This window comes from Marmota marmota, unplaced genomic scaffold, assembly GCF_001458135.2.
Source record: "Marmota marmota marmota unplaced genomic scaffold, marMar, whole genome shotgun sequence".
Taxonomy (NCBI): Eukaryota; Metazoa; Chordata; class Mammalia; order Rodentia; family Sciuridae; genus Marmota; species Marmota marmota.
In genome coordinates, this window is record NW_026000108.1 from 1,374,628 (window position 1) to 1,392,974 (window position 18,347).

The window sequence follows — 18,347 nt, forward strand, 5'->3', positions numbered from 1 at the left end:
TGTTGTAGACCCTCTCTAGTCCACGTGTCTCTGTGGGATGCCCAGCTGCCTGTTCCTTAGTATGCTGAGCCACACTGTATGAATTCTGTGAATCTAAGTGGTTGGTTGTGTGATTCCTGAGCACTTACGTGAAGAGCAGCAGCTATGTGCGGCTCTTCCCACTATCTTCCCTGTACCTGTGACTGCTCATTTGTTGTAACTCCACATTTTCTTCATCAATATTCCCTTCTCTTTTTGCAATGATCATTTTTCATATTTATACTTTTAATTATTTAAGAGAATAAAATATTTATGAACAAGAGAAATCTTAATTATTCCCCTTGCCCTGTAAAAGCATATCTTTAACCTAACTTAAGTGAATTGAAATCAGTGTCTCCTCCCTTGGATACCTCTTTTCTCTTTCAAATTCCTTTATTCCTTTATTATCATTAAAGTTGGGATTTGTAGAAGGAATGTGGAGAGGAATCCTCTCGTTCTTTTTAAGTATAAAGGTTATTTTAGAATATCCAGCCTCCTTACTTTTTGTAGCCTGCCCAGGTGCCTCCCAGCATTTCTTGGCAGGAGGGCTGTGTCTTTACTTCCTTGGCTTCCTGTTTGAGACATGTCAGCTGGCGTACAGCTCTAGGTGGCCAGTTACTTTCTCTTCCTCATCTCATCTACTTCTCCTACCTTTTGAGGCTGGACAGAGATCTGAGCCACGCCCCAGCCCCTGTGAGTAAGCTTCTTGAAGGTGGAGTTGGGTTTTTTTCGTTATAGTAACATATACATGATTATGAAAGTTACATTTGGCCTATTTTAAAGTGTATGTGTGGGTCTCGGGGTGTGGCCCAGGGGTGTGAGACCCAGGGTTCTGTCCTGGGACATTTCTGAGTGTGCGAGACCCAGGGTTCATCTCCACTACCGCAGCAAACAAACAAACAAACATCCAAACACAGGCAAGGAAGAGCAGTGACTGCGGCGACATCACGCACATTGTGTTGTGCTACCACTGCCCCTCTTCCTGGCAGCCTGGCCTGCACCCTGTGCTCTGGGGGCAGGCTGCTCCAGGCCCTCCTGTGATGGATCTGCAGCGTCTGCCCTTAGGAGCTGGCTTCCCTCAGTGCCACCTGCTCTTTAGGACAGGTGCAAGCAAATCCTAGAGTAGCCCACGTCCTGCTGTGCCACTCCGCTGCTGGGAGCGTGGATGCACAGATCCACTTTGAGGCTTCCGTTTTCTGGGTGGTATAATGTGTTTGCCATTTTGTTCAGTGCTGTAACCCAGTGTAGTGCCTGGCACACTGTGGGCACTCCAGATGTTTGGAAGAGTGAACCATGGACACTATTTCTCAAAATTCCTTTCAATATTTTTCATCTCTTTTTCAGCTTTCTTCCTTGGTGATTTATTTATGTTTATCTTAAGTTATACTTCAGCCCCTTCCCTGAAGTTGTGGGTTTTCCTGAGTTTTTTTCCTGAGGTTTTCCTGGGAACTCCCTGCTGGCAAGGTTGGTACACTGTGGCCTGATTCCTTCCGTCTCCTGTGAGTCTCTTGGATGCCCTTCTAGGGTGCCCTGTTGATGCTTGTTCTAGGCCTGTTTGGTATAAGTGTCTTGTCTTGGGCTTTAGGATATCACAGTCTTCTGAGGAAGAGGGTTTGGGTTCAGATGCACTAGGGTGGTCCCACTTCCCAGTTGCTTTTGGTGGGTATTTACTGAGGGCCAGCCCTGGGCTCAGGTGATGTGGCACTGACAGGACACTGCCCAGGGATCAGTGGGACCTCTGCCTCATGTCACTTCTCTTGTTTCTAAGAATTCTGTGAGGTTGGCCCTCTATTCCCAGGATGTGTAGTGAAGGTGAGAGGAGGTCACTTGCTCAGGGTGCCTCAGCTTAGTGAGTGTCAGTGCCTGGAGGCCCAGGCTGTGGCCTCTATAGTCTGCACCCCAACTATGCCTCTGAGGTGCTACTGACCTGTGTATTTTGTGCAGGTGCCCAGTAGGCCCTGCCCTCTCCCCAAGCCCCATCCCTTAAAGCCTGGGGTCCCATCATGGGCAGCCTGTGCCCTACGAGGCTCCTTCTAGACTTGGGATTTCCCTCTCTTGATTTGGTCAGTAATAACGTTTTTCTTCAAAACAGCATTTTAGTTACCTTACCAGAAATCCCTCAGTGATCTTTCAGCACAGTGAGAACATTGTTGAACATTTCTGGCATTGGATTGTTCGTTTGCTTCTGGATAAACCCTCTTAGGCTGTATGTCTATTTTTTCCCCGTGGTTGTGGGAATTGAACCAGGGTCTTGCGCATGTTAGGTGATATTGCCCCACTGTGCCACAACCCCAGGCCGTGACACCTTATTCCTTCAGTCACAGAGGGCTGGGTTTGATTTACTTTGCTTTTGCATTGTGTGTACAGTGACTTGACTATAATCTTGAGGTGCATCTTTTTTTCCTGCTTTTGGTGTGAGGATTATGCCAGCCTTGCCTAATGTTTGGGGAATCTTTCCATTATTTCCTGTGTTCTGTTTTTATCATCTATGAAAAACTTAATAGGAATGAAATAGTTATGTGACAAAGAGCACAGCAGTTCAAAAGACTGGGCTGTCTTTGTACACTTGCACATTGCAGAGCAGATGTGTTATGTGGTGGCAGTTTTAGACATGGAGACTGCATGTGACACTTGTGTTAGCGGATGCACACTGTGGGCACACTGGATTGGGAAGGAATGTGTAAGTTCATGCTGGAGATGGGCCCGGGGTAATTAGGTGGATCTTGTCCTTGGGGAGCAGGTTGGACTTCATCCCTGTCCGCATCATTCTTTCTCTCCTCACCACTGACCTGGAGTGGGGCCTTAGCTTCCCAGCTGCATCCCCTGGGGCCAGAGTCTGCTTGGAGTCTGAGGGTGCTGGCTGCTGCTCTCTTCTGTCCTCAGTCTCAGTTCTGACAGGGCCTTGATACAAGAACACTGCAGACTAGACCTGGAGCATGTGTATGTAGTTGTTATTCTCTTAGTTTTTCTTTCCTGTAAAAATGACCTGAAGCACATGTGGCAAAATGTCAAAAATGGTCTTTCAGGATGGTCAGGATGTTGTTTGTCTTGTCATTCTTGGCTCTTTCCTGCATTTAAAAGCTTACCCTCACCTGGTCTTCCTTCTTGTGAAAAAGACTGCTTCTGGGGCTGGTGAGACTGGCCAGTGAGAGTCCCTGGACTTGGCCCTTTGTCTGCTCTTCTTCTTTAGTTAGTGGGTATTCAGCTTTTGACCTCCTGTGTTAGTTTTTTTTTTAAATATCTATTTTAGTTGTAGATGGACACAATACATTTATCTATCTACTTATCTACCTGTCTACCTACCTGTCTATCTATCTTTCTATCTTTTTTATGGGATGCCAAGGATCCAACCCAGTGGCTCACTCATGCTAGGCAAGTGCTGTACCAGTGAGCCACACCCCCAGGCCCATCCTGTGTCCATTTTGATCAGGTTTTGTATTTTTCTTGACATGCTAGAAAGAGTAGATTGTCACTTAACTTATTGGCATACTTTGAGTATAAAATAAAACTTTCAGAAAAGTACTTTCAGTGGTCAGTGACAAGCAGTGCTGTGAAGGAAGCAAAGGTGGATCTTCTGGTGGCCACAGGCAAAATGGGAAGTGAGCAGCCCACAGTGGGTTTGGAGGAAGAAGGACAGAGCACAAAGAAGGGCAGCACAAGCAAGAGGATGAGTAGCGAGTAGAAGTAGACCTACAGAGGGCCCGGTCTTCACGGCGGTCGTGTTTAGCGGTCAGCCTTGAAAAGTAGCTTGCATCCGGGCTGTGCCTGATGGGCCTGAGTCCTGGCCCCATGACTTCTTGGTAGTGTGACCTATGCACATTCTGCAAGAAGTCAGAAATTAGTTTTTGTATAGAACATCTCCGAATGTGAACTTTTGTTGACTAATGATGGTCACTTTTGGCTGCAGCTGGATGTGTAGTCTGCTCCTTAGCTCACTGCTGGCCCCTTAGTGCTCACGTGGCAGTGCCCCCTGCTGCATTGTCGCGGACACCACACCTGGTGTTGCCCTCAGTGCACTCACTTGACTGGAGGCGTGAGCATCCAGAGGCAGTGACAGGAAAGTCTCTTATGTCAGCTCACGTTTTGCCAGTCTAGTTCCCATGATTCCTTTTCTAATTGCCTGAGTTTCAGCCTGGTCTCTTTTCCCTTCAACTTGAAGAACTTCCTGTAGCCTTGCTTTGTAATGCAGGTGCTGGTGACAGTTTCTTGGTTTGTACTTATCTCAAAATACATTTAGTTTTCATTCTGGGAGGATCTTTTTTCTGGATACAAAAATACTGATAATTTTCTCTTTCAGAACTTAAATACTATTCCATTGTTTCTGGCCTCTGTTTCTGATAGTTAAATGATCATGCATATCATTGTTCTGTATTTGTATTTAATGGGTCTTTTTATTTTTGGACTTTAGAAATTTTTCTCTCTCTGTGTGTGTGTGTGTGTGTGTGTGTGTGTGTGTGTATTGGGATTGAAACCAGGGGGCAGCTCTTTTATTTTTTATTCATTTATTTTCTTTTGAGACAGGGTCTAAGTTCCTCCTGAGTTGCTGGGATTACAAGGCATGTACCAGCTGAATTTCTAGAATCTATAATTTCATGTTACCAAATTGAGGAAATTTTTTGGGTCTTTTTTTCTCAAAATATTTTTTTCTGCTTTGTTCTTTGTCTCTCCTTCTTGATAGACTCCAGACCTTTGATTTTGTTGCACAGAATGGTGAGATATTCTGTTCCTTTTTAATCTGTAGTGATTTTTTGTTTTTTAGTCTAGATAGTTTTTATTGTTCTGTTTTCAAATTTTCTGACTTGTCATCTCCAGTGTGCTGTTAAGTCCATCCATTGACTTTTTTAAAAAAAATTTTTATTGTAGATGAACACAATAACTTTATTTTGTTTATCTTTTTATGTGGTGTTGAGGAGCGAACCCAGTACCTCACACGTGCAAGGCAAGTGCTCTACCACTGCGCCACAACCCAGCCCCATCAGTATTTTGATTTTAGATACAGAATTTCTCATTTATAGAATTTCCATTTGGTATTTTTTCATAGTTTCTCTGCTGCAATTTTAATTTTTTCATAACTGTATTTTTTCATTATGTCTCTGAGTTATAATGCTTTGAAATCCTTATCTATTACATTTCAAAAATACTGAATACTCCAAATAGGACCATTTTATGTTAGTTTTTGTTGTTTCCCTGTTTATTCATATGTTTGGTAATTTTGGAGTGTATCCTGGATATTATGAATGATATACTATGGAAATTTTGGATTCTGCCATATTTCTCTTAAAAGTGCTTTTTGCTTTTTTTTTTTTTTTCTAGCAGCTAGAATCCCCTTTCAGTTATTTCACGGACCTGACTGCTTGGAACCTGCCCCACACTAGTGTTGGCCTGGAGCTTGGGCAGAACTTGAGGTTTCCCTCTTTTATTTATAGTAGTCAGAACTGCTTCAAGCTCTTCTCAGACACAAAAGTAAAAGTTGGGAGGTTCTCCCCATCCTGTTTACTTTCTTTCAAGATTTGACCTGCATCCTTTTTCTTCCAGCTCTGGTGGTTTTTAGGGATGCAGAGTGGCTTTTACTTTCTGCCCAAGGCTTGTCCCTGCAGGACAGTTGGCCTGAGGCTCGAGCAGTTGACCCAGAGCCTGGGTGTTACGACTTGGTACTTTCCTTCCCTTGTCCTTTGCCTCATTCTGTGGAGACAGCAGCAGTGATTGCTGCACATCAGGCTTTCTCTACCTTGGCACCATTGACATTTTGGGCCAGTTGATTTTGTTTGGGTTCTATCCTTTGCCTTATAGGATGTCTAGCAGCACCCTTGACCTCTGCCCAGTGATGGTCAGTAGCAGGCCTCAGTGGTGATAATCCAGAATGTTCCCCTGCAGGACTAAATGTCCCTGGGGAGTGCAGCCATCCCTACTGATAAACCTTGCTCTTCATACATGGGCTATTGCCCACATCCCACACGGGTAATGGAATCCAGATCACTCTGCGTGGTTTGTTCTGGTGATGAAAAGATCACACGGACACAGAAGTACTTTTTTTCACAAAATGGGGGTCTGGGACTGCTCTTCGACCTTGGGGGCCCTTCCACACTGGAAAGCAAGAGATCAAGACATCGAGTGCTCCCAGAACCCCTATATTTATTAGGGAAAAGACATTTGATAGAATATTCCACCCAATAAGGCAGGGGATAATGTTTCAGAAGGGGGGTTGTCCAGTCCCCTTGGGTAACGTTCAACCCAGAGCTGAAGCACTTCCTTGCCGAGCGAAGGTAAGGGCCACTTGCTTCACACAGTGTGTGGTGTGCGATGCCAGTCCAATACCCCCATTACTTATTCTTAGCACTTTTATTGGCTGTTTCTCGGACTGTAGCTTCCTAGTGAAGACCCCAAGTTGATATGTCCAGGAAGCCAGTGTGTTTTCCTAAAACTGCCTCCCTCTGCCTGTTGGTCTCCAGTGGCTGGCCTCCTCCACACGTGGGTTGCCGGGTGGATCCCAGGTGATAGAGTGGAATGTGTGTGCTGTAGTGTTCGTGCTGTCGGCGTTCAGTGGGGCCTGCAGGGGTGGCCCAGAGTCCTGGCTTAGCCCAAACCAGTGCTGACTTGGAGTGTGTGTGTGTGCTCTTTAGCTCTTTTCCCCTATTTTTTCTTTCATCAATCTGGAGCTAATACTCGACATTAAGCTCTGTTGTTCAGGTTACTGGGGGATGCCTCCAGGTCCTTAACTATGGCAGGAGGAACTGGGAAGAGCTCCGCCTGTAAGTTGTTTTGCTCTCCAGTGCTTCTCTGGTGTCCTGCTTAGGCCCAGAGTCGTCTAACCACCTGTACACAGGGCTGTGTTGAGGGTGTGTGCTGGGGCCGGTGTAAGCTGCACCTGTGTCTTCCCATGCTGGTTGGTGGTCCAGGTAGCCTGTGCTGGACTTCCTTTCAGGGTTCACATTTTGTGATTTTGTGTAATTTTTGTGATATTAAAAAATTGCCTCCTGGGGCTGGGGATGTGGCTCAAGTGGTAGCGTGCTCGTCTAGCATGCATGAGGCACTGGGTTCGATTCTCAGCACCACATAAAAATAAAATAAAGATATTGTGTCCATCTAAAACTAAAAAAAAAAGTATTAAAAAAATTGCCTCCTACAACTTAAATTATTATATGATAGAAAGTGCCTCAAAAACCCCAGCTCCCACAAAGCTATAGAACTGTTAGCATGCTTGTTCTAGGTTTCGAATGTAATGTTGCTTTTTCTCTTCTTTTTTTAAAAAATATTATAGTAGTCTAAGAACCGAAGCATCCAGGCTGGATGGAATTTAGCATCAAAAAAAGTCCTCTGTCTGTCCAGAAAGCCGTAAAGTGCATAAAGATGAAGCAGGCACCAGAAATCCTTGGCAGCACAAATGGGAAGACCCAGAACTGTGAAGTGAACCGCGACTGTTCTGTGTTCCTCAGCAAAGCTCAGCTTTCTAACAGCCTACAGGAGGGAGTCATGCCGAAATTTAATGGCCATGATGCGCTTCCCTTCATTCCTACTGAGAAGTTGAAAGATCTTACTTCCCGTGTGTTTAATGGAGAACCTGGTGCACATGATGCCAAATTGTGTTTTGAGTCCCAGGAAGTAAAAGGAATGGGGACGCCGCCCAACACTACTCCTGTCAAAAATGGTTCTCCTGAAATTAAGCTGAAAATCACTAAGACATACATGAATGGGAAGCCTCTCTTTGAATCTTCCATTTGTGGTGACAGCACTGCTGAGGTGTCCCAGTCAGAAGAAAATGGACAAAAATCTGAGAACAAGGCAAGGAGGAACAGGAAAAGGAGCATAAAATATGACTCCTTGCTGGAGCAGGGCCTTGTGGAAGCAGCTCTGGTGTCCAAGATCTCAAGTCCTACAGATAAAAAGGTATTTGAGAGGGATTCCACTGGGGCATGTGACTGAGTGTTGAGCACAGGATGTGTGTGGTGGCAGGCGGAGGCGATGGGGAATGTCCTGGTGTGGCAGTTGCTGTCTGTCTTCTCACCCTGGCCACACACAGCTGATGGCACCGAATTGCCACTGGAGGTGTGTCGCCACCTGCTGTGCCAGTGGAGAGGCCTGGAGAACTTAGGTGCTCAGGGGCAGCGTGGCTGAGGAGGCCAGTTCTGAGCCACATCTGCTAGTGCTAGGCGCTCTAGTCCAGCTGCTTAGTGGAGGGGTGGACCCTAGTCTGCACCATCTGATGAGTGGGAGCAGCACTGGACCAGGCCGGGGCGCTCCCATTAGCCTTCCCACATGCCCCGCCCTCCATGTGTGGGTCTCAACCAGGGCCCAGCAGGTGGAGGGGGCTGTTCTTTGTTCTTGGTGCCCACCCCATAGCACTCTGGACACAAGTGAGCAGGGGTTGTGCCACTCACCAGAGGTTGAGAGGAGAGCCTGACTTTAGGTGGGAGGATACGTGGCTCTGTTGTATTCTGCCAGGTGGTTTGTCACCATATCTAAAAGTGACATACAGGGTGGCCTGGACACTTCAGTGAGGATGGGCCATGTAAATCAGCTAAGGGCAGTGGCCTTGGCAGAGGGATTAGATGCCAGGCAGCCTGCTCTCTGTCCAGGGTTGGTGGCCTAGAGGACCCAGGAGTCTGTGGGCCTTCAGGTGCAGCTCCAGGTCCACCATGGACTGGTGTGACCTGGTGTCGTCACCAAGCCTGGGGTGTTTTGTTTAAAAGTACAGTTGTGGGATTTTGTTTAGAATTTCCCCAGATAGGAGGAGGAATGGTTGAAGTTTCCTTGGAATTATTAAACTCATGAAGACCTTTTAGGGTGTAAAGACAGTGTTTTTTGAGTGCTCAGGAACAGATTTGGCTTTGGCTAATGTAATTTCAAAGGCAGGTTTTTATCCGCTCCCCGCCCCCCAGCAGCACTGGGGATCTGACTTTGAATTTCACACGTTAGTGAAGCGCTCTGTCACTGAGCCACATCCCTAACCCCAAAGACAACTTTTAGAGAGCTACTTTTGTAACTGATGAGTTTTGGAAGTGCTCAGGGTTGTGGTGAACCTTAGGCTTTCCCAGGGCAGGAAGCCTGTGCTTCCTGTCCGGCTTTGCCACTTGGTTCTGTTGAAGCTCAAGGGAATGCCTTGATGTTTGACTCTGTCTGCAGGATGGGGTGAATCTGGTAGCTGGAACCTCTGAGCACTCTCATCTTTTGGGAGTGTATTGTTATGGCAACTCTATGCCATACCTCACTGCTAGGCTCACAAGGTTTCAGAGCTATTGTTTTCCATTCACAGATGAGGAAACTGAAGCTCCAAACCAATCAGCCCTTTGCCTGAGCATGTAGTGATCTTGAGAAGGAATTGGGCTAGCTGTGGGAGGCTGGGTCACCCTGGCTGTGCTTGCTCCCACTGGAGAGCAGAGCCCATGGTGGCTGGGGCAGAGTTGCCTTGAGGAGGACATCCTGTTGAACCTCAGAACTCAACCACATGCCAGATGCAGTGGTGCATGCCTATGATCCCAGCGACTCAGGCAGGAGATTGCAAGTTAGAGGCCAGTCTCTGCAACTTAGTGAGACACTGCCTTAAGTATTCTGTTGTATTCTGCCAGGTGGTGTGTCACCATATCTAAAAATGACATACAGGGTGGCCTGGACACTTCACTGAGGATGGGCCATGTAAATCAGCTGTATCTCAGTGGTAAAGCATCCCTGGGCTCAATTCCCAGTACTGTGCAAAACCCAGAAAACAAAAAAACCTTAAAAACCTTGCCTGTGTCCAAGAGATGGGGAAACTGAGACTTGGGGAAGCTCTGAGCACTGAAGCGAGAGTGGTGTGCTGGGGCTTGGGTCTCCATGCTTGGTGCTTTTGAGGACTGACCACCTTCAGGCACATGGTTTTGGAATTATGTGGCTAAAGCCCTACTGAGGACCACCCCCTGGCTAGGGAAATAGATGTTTGTGCTGTTGAGTACCTACTGTGTGCCAGGCACTATACTGCTTTTTAGAGGAAGGGGAGAGGCATATAGTTGCCATGGCCTGAAACAGCAAGGGGAACACGCTCCTTTGGGGGCTGTGTGTGTATGATCTTTATTTTTTGCAGTGTCAGGATAGAACCCAGCCTGCCACATAGTAGGCTGAGCTATGTCCCTGGCCCTCCACATGTGTTTTGAACCTATAGCTGGATTAATCTTGGTCTTCCACAGGTGGAAGGCTGGATTGAGGGTAGTAATTGGTTGTGTTAATGTTTGTCTTTTGTTATTCATCTTCAGATTCCAGTTAAGAAGGAATCCTGTCCAAGCACAGGCAGAGACAAAGATCAGCTATTGAAGTACAACGTTGGTGACTTAGTGTGGTCCAAAGTGTCGGGCTACCCCTGGTGGCCCTGCATGGTTTCTGCTGACCCACTCTTGCACCACTACACCAAGCTCAAAGGTATGGCACCCCTCCTACACCTTTTTCCTGCACCCCCAGGCCTCTTGCTTGCGCTTCCTTCAATAGAACTACCAGAGTTGGCTTTCTCAGCATTTTCTGAGGTTAGAAATGGATGCAGGTGTGACATATGGCAGCTCTTCAGTGTGCACTTCACCTGGCCAGTTAGTGTCAAAGGAGGAAGGTCTTTGCCTTGAATGACTTTCAGACTTTATGACTAAAAATGTACTACATGTAATGATTGTTTTTTTCAGCATGATTTTCAAAATGGTATTTTATACTAAATTTGAGTTTTAAAAGCATCCAGATTAATCAGGCCTGTGTGAAGAGGGAAAGACCGGTAGAAATGATCACTTTATCTTGATGAAACTTGAGTGGATAAATTGGTGCCAGGAACAGCTGAGGAACATTTTAGAGTGTAATATGTTACCAGTTCACAGCAAGTACCTAAATAATTGGATTGCCCATACATATGTATTGAAGGAAATGTAAACAAAAGGTCAGATGGTGGTTAGATTCTTCTGGAAAGTTCTACAGGGAAGTTTTAGTTTGGTTTGAAGGAGGTGAGATGTGTTCAGTACAGAGTTGGGCTGAGCTCGCTGGTGTCCTCTGACCTCTGCATCCTTCAAGATGTGGGCAGCCAGACTATGGCTGGGCCAGGCTCACTGGTCAGCTTTGTGTGGAACCTCAGAAGCATATGTGTTCCCCGGTCTCTGCCAGAGGCCTGAGCTCTCCAGGAATGGTGATGTTGCTCCTACTTGGGTCTGAGTCTTCATGCTGGTGCCATTTCCGGCCTGTCAGCTGGCTGTGGCAACAGGTGGCTCTTTGTGGGTGGGGGATGACAGTGCCTCCTGGCAAGGGTATGGTTTCTGCCGTACCAGGAAGGGGTTGGGTTCAGGATGAAGAGGACCTGAGTGTACCACCTGTGCCCTGCTCTGCCTCCTGTCCTGTGGGGCCCCAGTGCAGGTATGCTCCACAGGACATGGCCTCTAACTGGCTTCCATTCCATCTCCCTGGGGGACCTTTGGTATCCTGGCTTTGCCAGAATTGAAGGAGTCCTTCCCAAGAGGCTGCAGGAATTCCAGGGTATACCTCAGGGCACCTGGACCTAAGGTGAGAGAGGACGTGTTGGTCAAGTGGGATCTGAACCTTTGTGCAGTCCTGGTGCAGGCACATGTGCAAGTGTGTGAGGGGTTTCACTTCTGCACTCCCCCAAACTGAGCCTGGGCCCTGCACAACAGATCTTCTGACTTCCATATCGTTTGTCTGCTTGGCACCAGTGTCTGGGGATTTTTACTTGCTTATACAAAGCTGTTTAAATACAGTTTGTCACTAGGACAGTGAATATGCATTTTTTGTGGCTAGATCTGTCAGTGTCTGCATTATCTGCGTTGGGGCTGAACTGGGAAACTGAGGCATGGAGCCCTGGTCTCTTGTCCTTGTGGCTTTTGTGTGCTGTTCTTGTTATTGTTGTAGACACCAGACCTTGTTGGCATCTTCAAGGCTTCTCTTGCTTCCTAGAGCTTCACCTCTGAGGCAGTTTTGTCTCTTTGTGGAGCCCTGAGTGCAGGAATGGCTGCTGTCAATTCCACAGGCTCCACAGAATCTGGAGAGAGAGACTGGTTCAGCCACAGGGCCACCTACAGTTTAATGAGGCGTGACAGGGAGCAAGGGAGCACAGTGCACAGCCTGGCATCAGGACGGTTCAAGGAGACCAGAGAGGGAGTCAGTGGCAGCCATTGTCTTAAGACTGTGATTCGTGGCTATCAGAGGTTGGCAAGCAAGCAAGGAAGGGTTATTAACCTGGGTTGCTGGGACAGCTGGTTAATTTTGGAATAAAATAGGACAATGAGATACTCACCTCTCAACTGGAACCAGAAATGAAATTCAGCTAGGAACTGGGCTGTGGCTCAGCGGTAGAGCACATGCCTAGCACATGCAAGGCCCTGGGTTTGCGTCAGCACCACATAAAATAAATAAAGGTTGTGTCCAACTACAACTAAAAAAATATATATATATATATTTTTTTTAAGAGAGAGAGAGAGAGAGAATTTTTAAATATTTATTTTTTAGTTTTCGGCAGACACAACATCTTTGTTTGTATGTGGTGCTGAGGATCGAACCCGGGCTGCACGCATGCCAGGCGAGCACGCTACCGCTTGAGCCACATCCCCAGCCCCGAAAAATATATATATATTTTTAAAAAATTTAAAAAATGAAATTCAGCTAGATTAAAGATACTCATAAAAGAGGAGAAAACTGGGTAATATTATCAAATTTCTAGTTAGGGAAGAACTTAAAAATTATCATTATATAACAGCCACAACATGTATCTCATCTGTCTATATTCATTTTCATTAATAAGAAGTTTTTTTCAACTATTAAGATAATGGAAGAAGTCACAATTTGCTTGATATTCTTGAATTTTAGGCATTTGCAGATTAATTTGCATACTTTGTACAAATCAGATTGTACTGAAAGTGGCAGAATGCTTGCGTAGCATGTTTAAGGCCCTGGGTTTGATCCTTAGCACACACACAAATAAATACACACACACAAATAAATACACACACACAAATAAGCACACACATACACACACACACCCTAATATAAAAATAACATAAATAAAAACTGAAAGCTGGGTGTGCTGGCGCACACCCGTAATCCTTAGTGGCTTGGGAGGCTAAGGCAGGACGATTGCAAGTTCAAAGCCAGCCTCAGCAATTTAGCGAGAACCTGTCTCAAAATAAAAACATAAAAAGGGCTGGCGATGTGGCTTAGTGGTTAAGCTCCCCTGGGTTCGATCCCTCATACCAAAAAACACAGCAAACAAAAACCTAAAAGTTATCCTAAAAATTATGCTCAGATTAATTGTGAAAATTCATCCCCTACTTTTCCCCCTTTCCCCAAAGGTAATTTTTTTTAACTCATTAAACTCTCTTTTCTTCTGATTTTTTAAAATATTTTGTTTTAGTTATAGTTGGACACAATACCTTTATTTTATTTTTATGTGGTGCTGAGGATCAAACCCAGCTCCCTGTATGTGCTAGGCGAGCGCTCTACTGCTGAGCCACAACCCCAGCCCCTTTCTCTTCTGATTTCAACTGCTAGTTTTTAATCATCTTAGATATTTTCTGCTGACTTTTTATTATGGAAATGAAGATTAATTCTTCACCCTTTTTCTATTTCTTTCTCCTGTTTTCTACATATGATTAAGGTACTTTTAAAATTTCCATTAAACAACTACTTACATAACTTGGATTATATAAATATTATTTGATGAAAAGTTGTGTTCTATAGTTACATTTTCTTTCTTGGACAACCTTTTGTTTTTCCTAGAGTTATTGCTTTCTTAAAAAACTATGTACTCGGGCTGGGATTGTAGCTCAGTGGTAGAGCACTTGCCTCTCACACATAAAGCACTGGGTTTCATCCTCAGCACCACATAAAAATAAATAAATAAAAATAAAGACATTGTGTCCATCTACAAATAGAAAACAAGACAAAACAAAACAAACAAACAAAACAATAAAACAAGAGCAGCAAGAACTGGTGTCTGAGCCCCTCTTTTCTGCCCTTTGGCTTGTCTCTGAACCCTGGGCTGTGACCAGGACTCTATGTGGAGGTGTCCCTGTCTTTCCTCTGTGGGCCTTGGAGCGCCCTTCTTCCCTTGCCTGCTGTGCTCTTGCCCTTTGGCATGGGCACCCTTTGCTGAGTGGCATGTGGTGCTGTGCTCGTCTGTGCTCTTTTGCGGTTGGCCTCTTTGCTCATCTGTCCTGTGGTGCTGGGGTCCAGCCAGGCAAGCGTTCCCACCCACTGAGCTACGCCCCGGTCTCCAGGTACGTTTTAGGTATCCTCCGAGAGTGTGTATAGGAGGTACATTTGAGTCCCTGCCGTTCAGATCAAGCTGGTTTTCTGTCCTCATGCTTCATTATGGTTTAGCTAGGTATGGAGTTTTGCATTAAGAATGATTCCCCTCAGAGAGCTGAAGGTTTTACTCCATTTTTTCCTAGAATACAGAGTTTTGGGCCACCATCCTCCCCATCCCCAGATACTGGGGATTGAATCCAGGGTGCTGTACCACCGAGCTATACCCTGGTCCTTTTTATTTTGAGATAAGGTCTTGCTAAGTTGCTGAGGCTGGCCTCAAACTTTGATCCTCCCACCTCAGCCTCCTGAGTCACTGGGATGACTGGCTTTTGTGGGAGATCTTTGTCTACCCAGCCTTCTTGATGAATTGTATTTTTGTAGTTGGCTATTTCCTTTTCTGTGTCTCATTTTGTAGCATTTTTTAGGTGTTTCTCTGGGTGTCTTTTCTGTCTTGCCCCATGTCTGTGGCCCTGCTGAGGCTGCTCAGGACTTCCTGTGTGTTTGACCTCCTTGAAGTGGAGGTGTCCCTAATCCCGAGTGCTCTGTCTGGGGCCTGTGTCAGAGCACAGTGTGTTGAGCACTGCCTGCAACCGTGAGTGGGAGACTCTGGTTTCTGGCCTGGCAACAGCCACACAGTGGGACGTTTCTAAGACATCATGCAGAGACTTTCCTTGGTGTTTCATTCCCCAGGAACTCTGCTTTGGTTTCCTGTGGCCAACCCAGTGCATAAGGGGACAGTCTTCCCTCCCTCCCTCCCTCAGCCCAGAGACCTGCCCTCCTGCTGGCTTACCTGTTCCAGCTCTCACTCCACCTCAGCAGCATCTGCCTTGGGTTTGGGGGCCAGTGGTCTCTTTGTTCACCTGGCTCCTGGCTGTGTTGTGGCTTCTTCCTGTACCTGAGAGTGACAGCAGTGGGTGTCTGAGGGCGAAGCTTTGCTGTGGTTGCAGTGTTCTCAGAGGCTGCGTGCCCTCTCTCCAGGCGCAGTGAGCAAGGGATGGCCAGCTGTTAGGACGGGTGGGTCGTGGACCCTGCCCCTGGCCAAGCCCCTTGCTGCTGCTCTGCCCTCTCTGGTTGTCTGGTACCTCGAGGCCTTGAGAGGCAGCAGGTGAAGGAGCACCCGTCCTCCCCTTTCTTCCCAGCAGCCTGTGCTCCCTCTGTTTTTGTCGGAGCATGGTGGGCACAGGAAGCCAGGGCTCCCTCTGTGGCCAGTGGGCTCGTGTGAACAGCTTCAGAGTGACAGTATGCTTTGCCTAGTTTCATCCCAAGTTTTAATATTGATGTTCTAATGTTTTGTCTTAAAATCAGGTCAGAAAAAAAGTGCACGCCAGTATCACGTACAGTTCTTTGGTGATGCCCCAGAGAGAGCTTGGATATTTGAGAAGAGCCTCGTAGCTTTTGAAGGAGAAGGACAGTTTGAAAAATTATGCCAGGAAAGTGCCAAGCTGGCACCCACGAAAGCTGAGAAAACCAAGGTGATAGACATTTTTTTTCACATACTTTCAGTCCACGTTTTATCATTTAAGTTGTTTGTTTTGAACTTAATAATTGCTTGAAATTGCTTCTTAAATTGTTGTTCACTCTGACCAAATATACTGTGACATTTGGCAAGTGACAAACTTGCAGACAACTTATTTCTCCTTTACTCATTTGTTAACTCCCATAAATAACTTATTTTATATTTTTTATTATCCTTTATGTATATATAGCTTACATAAGTTAATACAATTGGAATTGATTTCTAGTTTAAAGAAACAATAGTTATTGGCTCAGTTCTGTTTAAAAATCCTCTAAGTTAATTGTTAATCTAAGTTATCATTTCTGATTTCTAAATGTATCTGAACTGTAAGTCTCTTTTAAAGTCAGCTACCTTTTATGTCTCTGCAAAACTCTTTTAATGTCTTTTGCTTCTTTTCAGCTGTTGAAGCCTATTTCAGGGAAACTGAGGGCCCAGTGGGAAATGGGCATTGTTCAGGCAGAGGAAGCCGCAGGCATGTCCGTGGAAGAGCGGAAAGCCAAGTTCACCTTCCTCTATGTGGGGGGCCAGCTGCACCTCAACCCACAGGTGGCTAAGGAGGCTGGCCTTGCTGTGCAGACCTCCGGAGAAATGGCAGCGTCCACAGGGCCCAGTGAGGAAGCTGCCGCAGACCCTGGGCCCATGAGAGAGGAGGGTGTTCCTGTGAAGAGAAGGCGGAGAGTCAAACGGTCCAGCTCTGCGGAGCACCAGGAGAGCGACCCTGGCACAGAAAAGAGTTCTCCTCAAAAGATGGTAGAGGCCGACCCCAAAAGAGGAGTGGGTTCTCCTCCTGGGAGGAAAAAGGCCACGCCCTCTACTCCAAGGAGCAGGAAGGGAGATGCAGCTGCCCAGTTTTTGGTCTTCTGTCAAAAGCACAGAGATGAGGTCAGTATTCAGATGGGTTCTGAGGTGTGCTTCATATGCCCGAGTTTCCAAGTTGGGGGGCATTCCTGTGCATGGCTGGCTGCTGCTTGGCTGTTGGACAGCAGCAGCCATTTTGACCCCTTGGGAACAAGACTGCCTGCCTTTGCCCCTGGGTTGCTGCCCATGTTCCTTTCAGGGGGTGGGCTTCCCTGGGGCACTCTTGGCCTCAGCGTCTAGCTCCAGGTGAGCCTTTGCTGTAGATGGCTGTCCTGAGGCTTCTGGCATGGCCCTGCTCACCTGTGAAGCTGACGTCTCCACATCGGAATGTTGAGGACGTATCCTACGGTGTTGGCACGGGCTGCAGTAGATAGTGAGTGAAGCACTTACGACCTGCTTGGTGGTTCTGATAAGGCACAGGATCTTTGGTTCCACCATAAGGAATTGAGACTCCCGGTTTGGTGGTGTGGTCACGTGAAGTGAGTGGGTTCTAGTCTAGAACCTGAAGCCTTCTTATTGTAGTGTTCTTTGTGACTTCACTTTCTCAGGAACTTTCTGTTCAGGAGTCCACACCTACATGGTACCTGAGGTTCCAGTGGGAAGCAGAGTCCTCCCCAGGCACTGTCCCTGGGTGTGTGGTCAGTGCCTGCTCCTTGGCAGGCGGCTCAGCACAGAGTGGGGCCATGAGGAGCTCTAGGGATATGTAAATGGCGTTTGTGTCCCTGCCCAGGAGTTAGGATCTTCCAGAGAAAACATCTGAGCAGTGCCTCTCCAGAAGGACTGGTAGGGCTCTTCTCAGGAGTGAAAGCCAAAGTTCAGGACAGAAAATCCGTCACTGTGATTCTCTGTGTAGCAGATTAATCGACCGTCTGCACTGATGGAGCAAAGACGTTTGGTGCAAGTCAGCTTTGTGATGAAAAAAGGAGTGGAAGGGAACTCTCTGAGTCCATTGAAGTGTCAGATGTCCTTGCAGGGGTCCTCCGATGGCGGTACCGAAGCCCCACTAACAGCACCAGTGGGACTGCTTGCTTCCTTCCCCATGTACTAGGAGATGCATGCGGCAGTGCGCAAGGCAAGAGGGAGCCGAGAGGCAGGTGGTGAAGGAAGGCGAGCGGGGCTGGCTTGCTGAGCTCCCTGTGGGAGATGCAGGAAGTCTTTAAGGTTAGTAGGAGTTCACCAAGGCTGTGGACATGATATCACTGCCTGAGGGCAGCAACAAAGAGGAAATATAGTGTTTAAAGAGGAGACAAGATTTGCGTTTCCGAGGAACAGATGTGTGGAATGGTGTGTGGCTTTGGAGAAACCTAGATGTATTCACCGCTGGGCAGGTCAGGATTCTGCAGCTGTTGGCTCCCTCTTATAATCTACAGATTCAGTGCTGACACAGCGAACCTACCAGTGTGAGCCATACTAATGTGGCCAGAGGGCCGCCTGACTAGACAGGGAGTTCTGTTGTGAAGATGTTGACACTAATGCTGGGGACACATAGGGCGGGGACACCGTCCAGAACAGGGCCTAGGAGTAGACTTCCAAGTGGTGGAAGTGCATGGGAAAGAGCTGCAGGCCAACAGGGTGAGATGGCTGCTCTGGACACCACTCTGGGACCCTGGGCAACTTAAAAAACTCAGCAGACCTGGGGAGAAGAGAGCTTTTGAGTAGACCGGCCAGTGCTGACAAGTTGGGGTGTGAACATCAGAGGGTG

General features: G+C 46.9%; 1 protein-coding gene across 3 annotated transcripts in view; it reads left to right on the forward strand.

Annotated features, from left to right (window-relative positions):
* Positions 1-18,347, forward strand: part of Nsd2 (nuclear receptor binding SET domain protein 2) — a 77,087-nt gene that overhangs the window by 17,355 nt on the left and 41,385 nt on the right. For all 3 annotated transcript variants that reach the window (XR_007340944.1, XM_015481877.2, XM_015481878.2), the window contains 4 exons: positions 7,277-7,902; positions 10,242-10,404; positions 15,577-15,743; positions 16,187-16,669. Coding sequence is in view for 2 of the 3 variants with exons in the window: in XM_015481877.2 (XP_015337363.1) it covers positions 7,306-7,902; positions 10,242-10,404; positions 15,577-15,743; positions 16,187-16,669 (1,410 nt within the window). In the remaining variant the exon portion in view is untranslated. The remainder of the gene's footprint in view (positions 1-7,276; positions 7,903-10,241; positions 10,405-15,576; positions 15,744-16,186; positions 16,670-18,347) is intronic.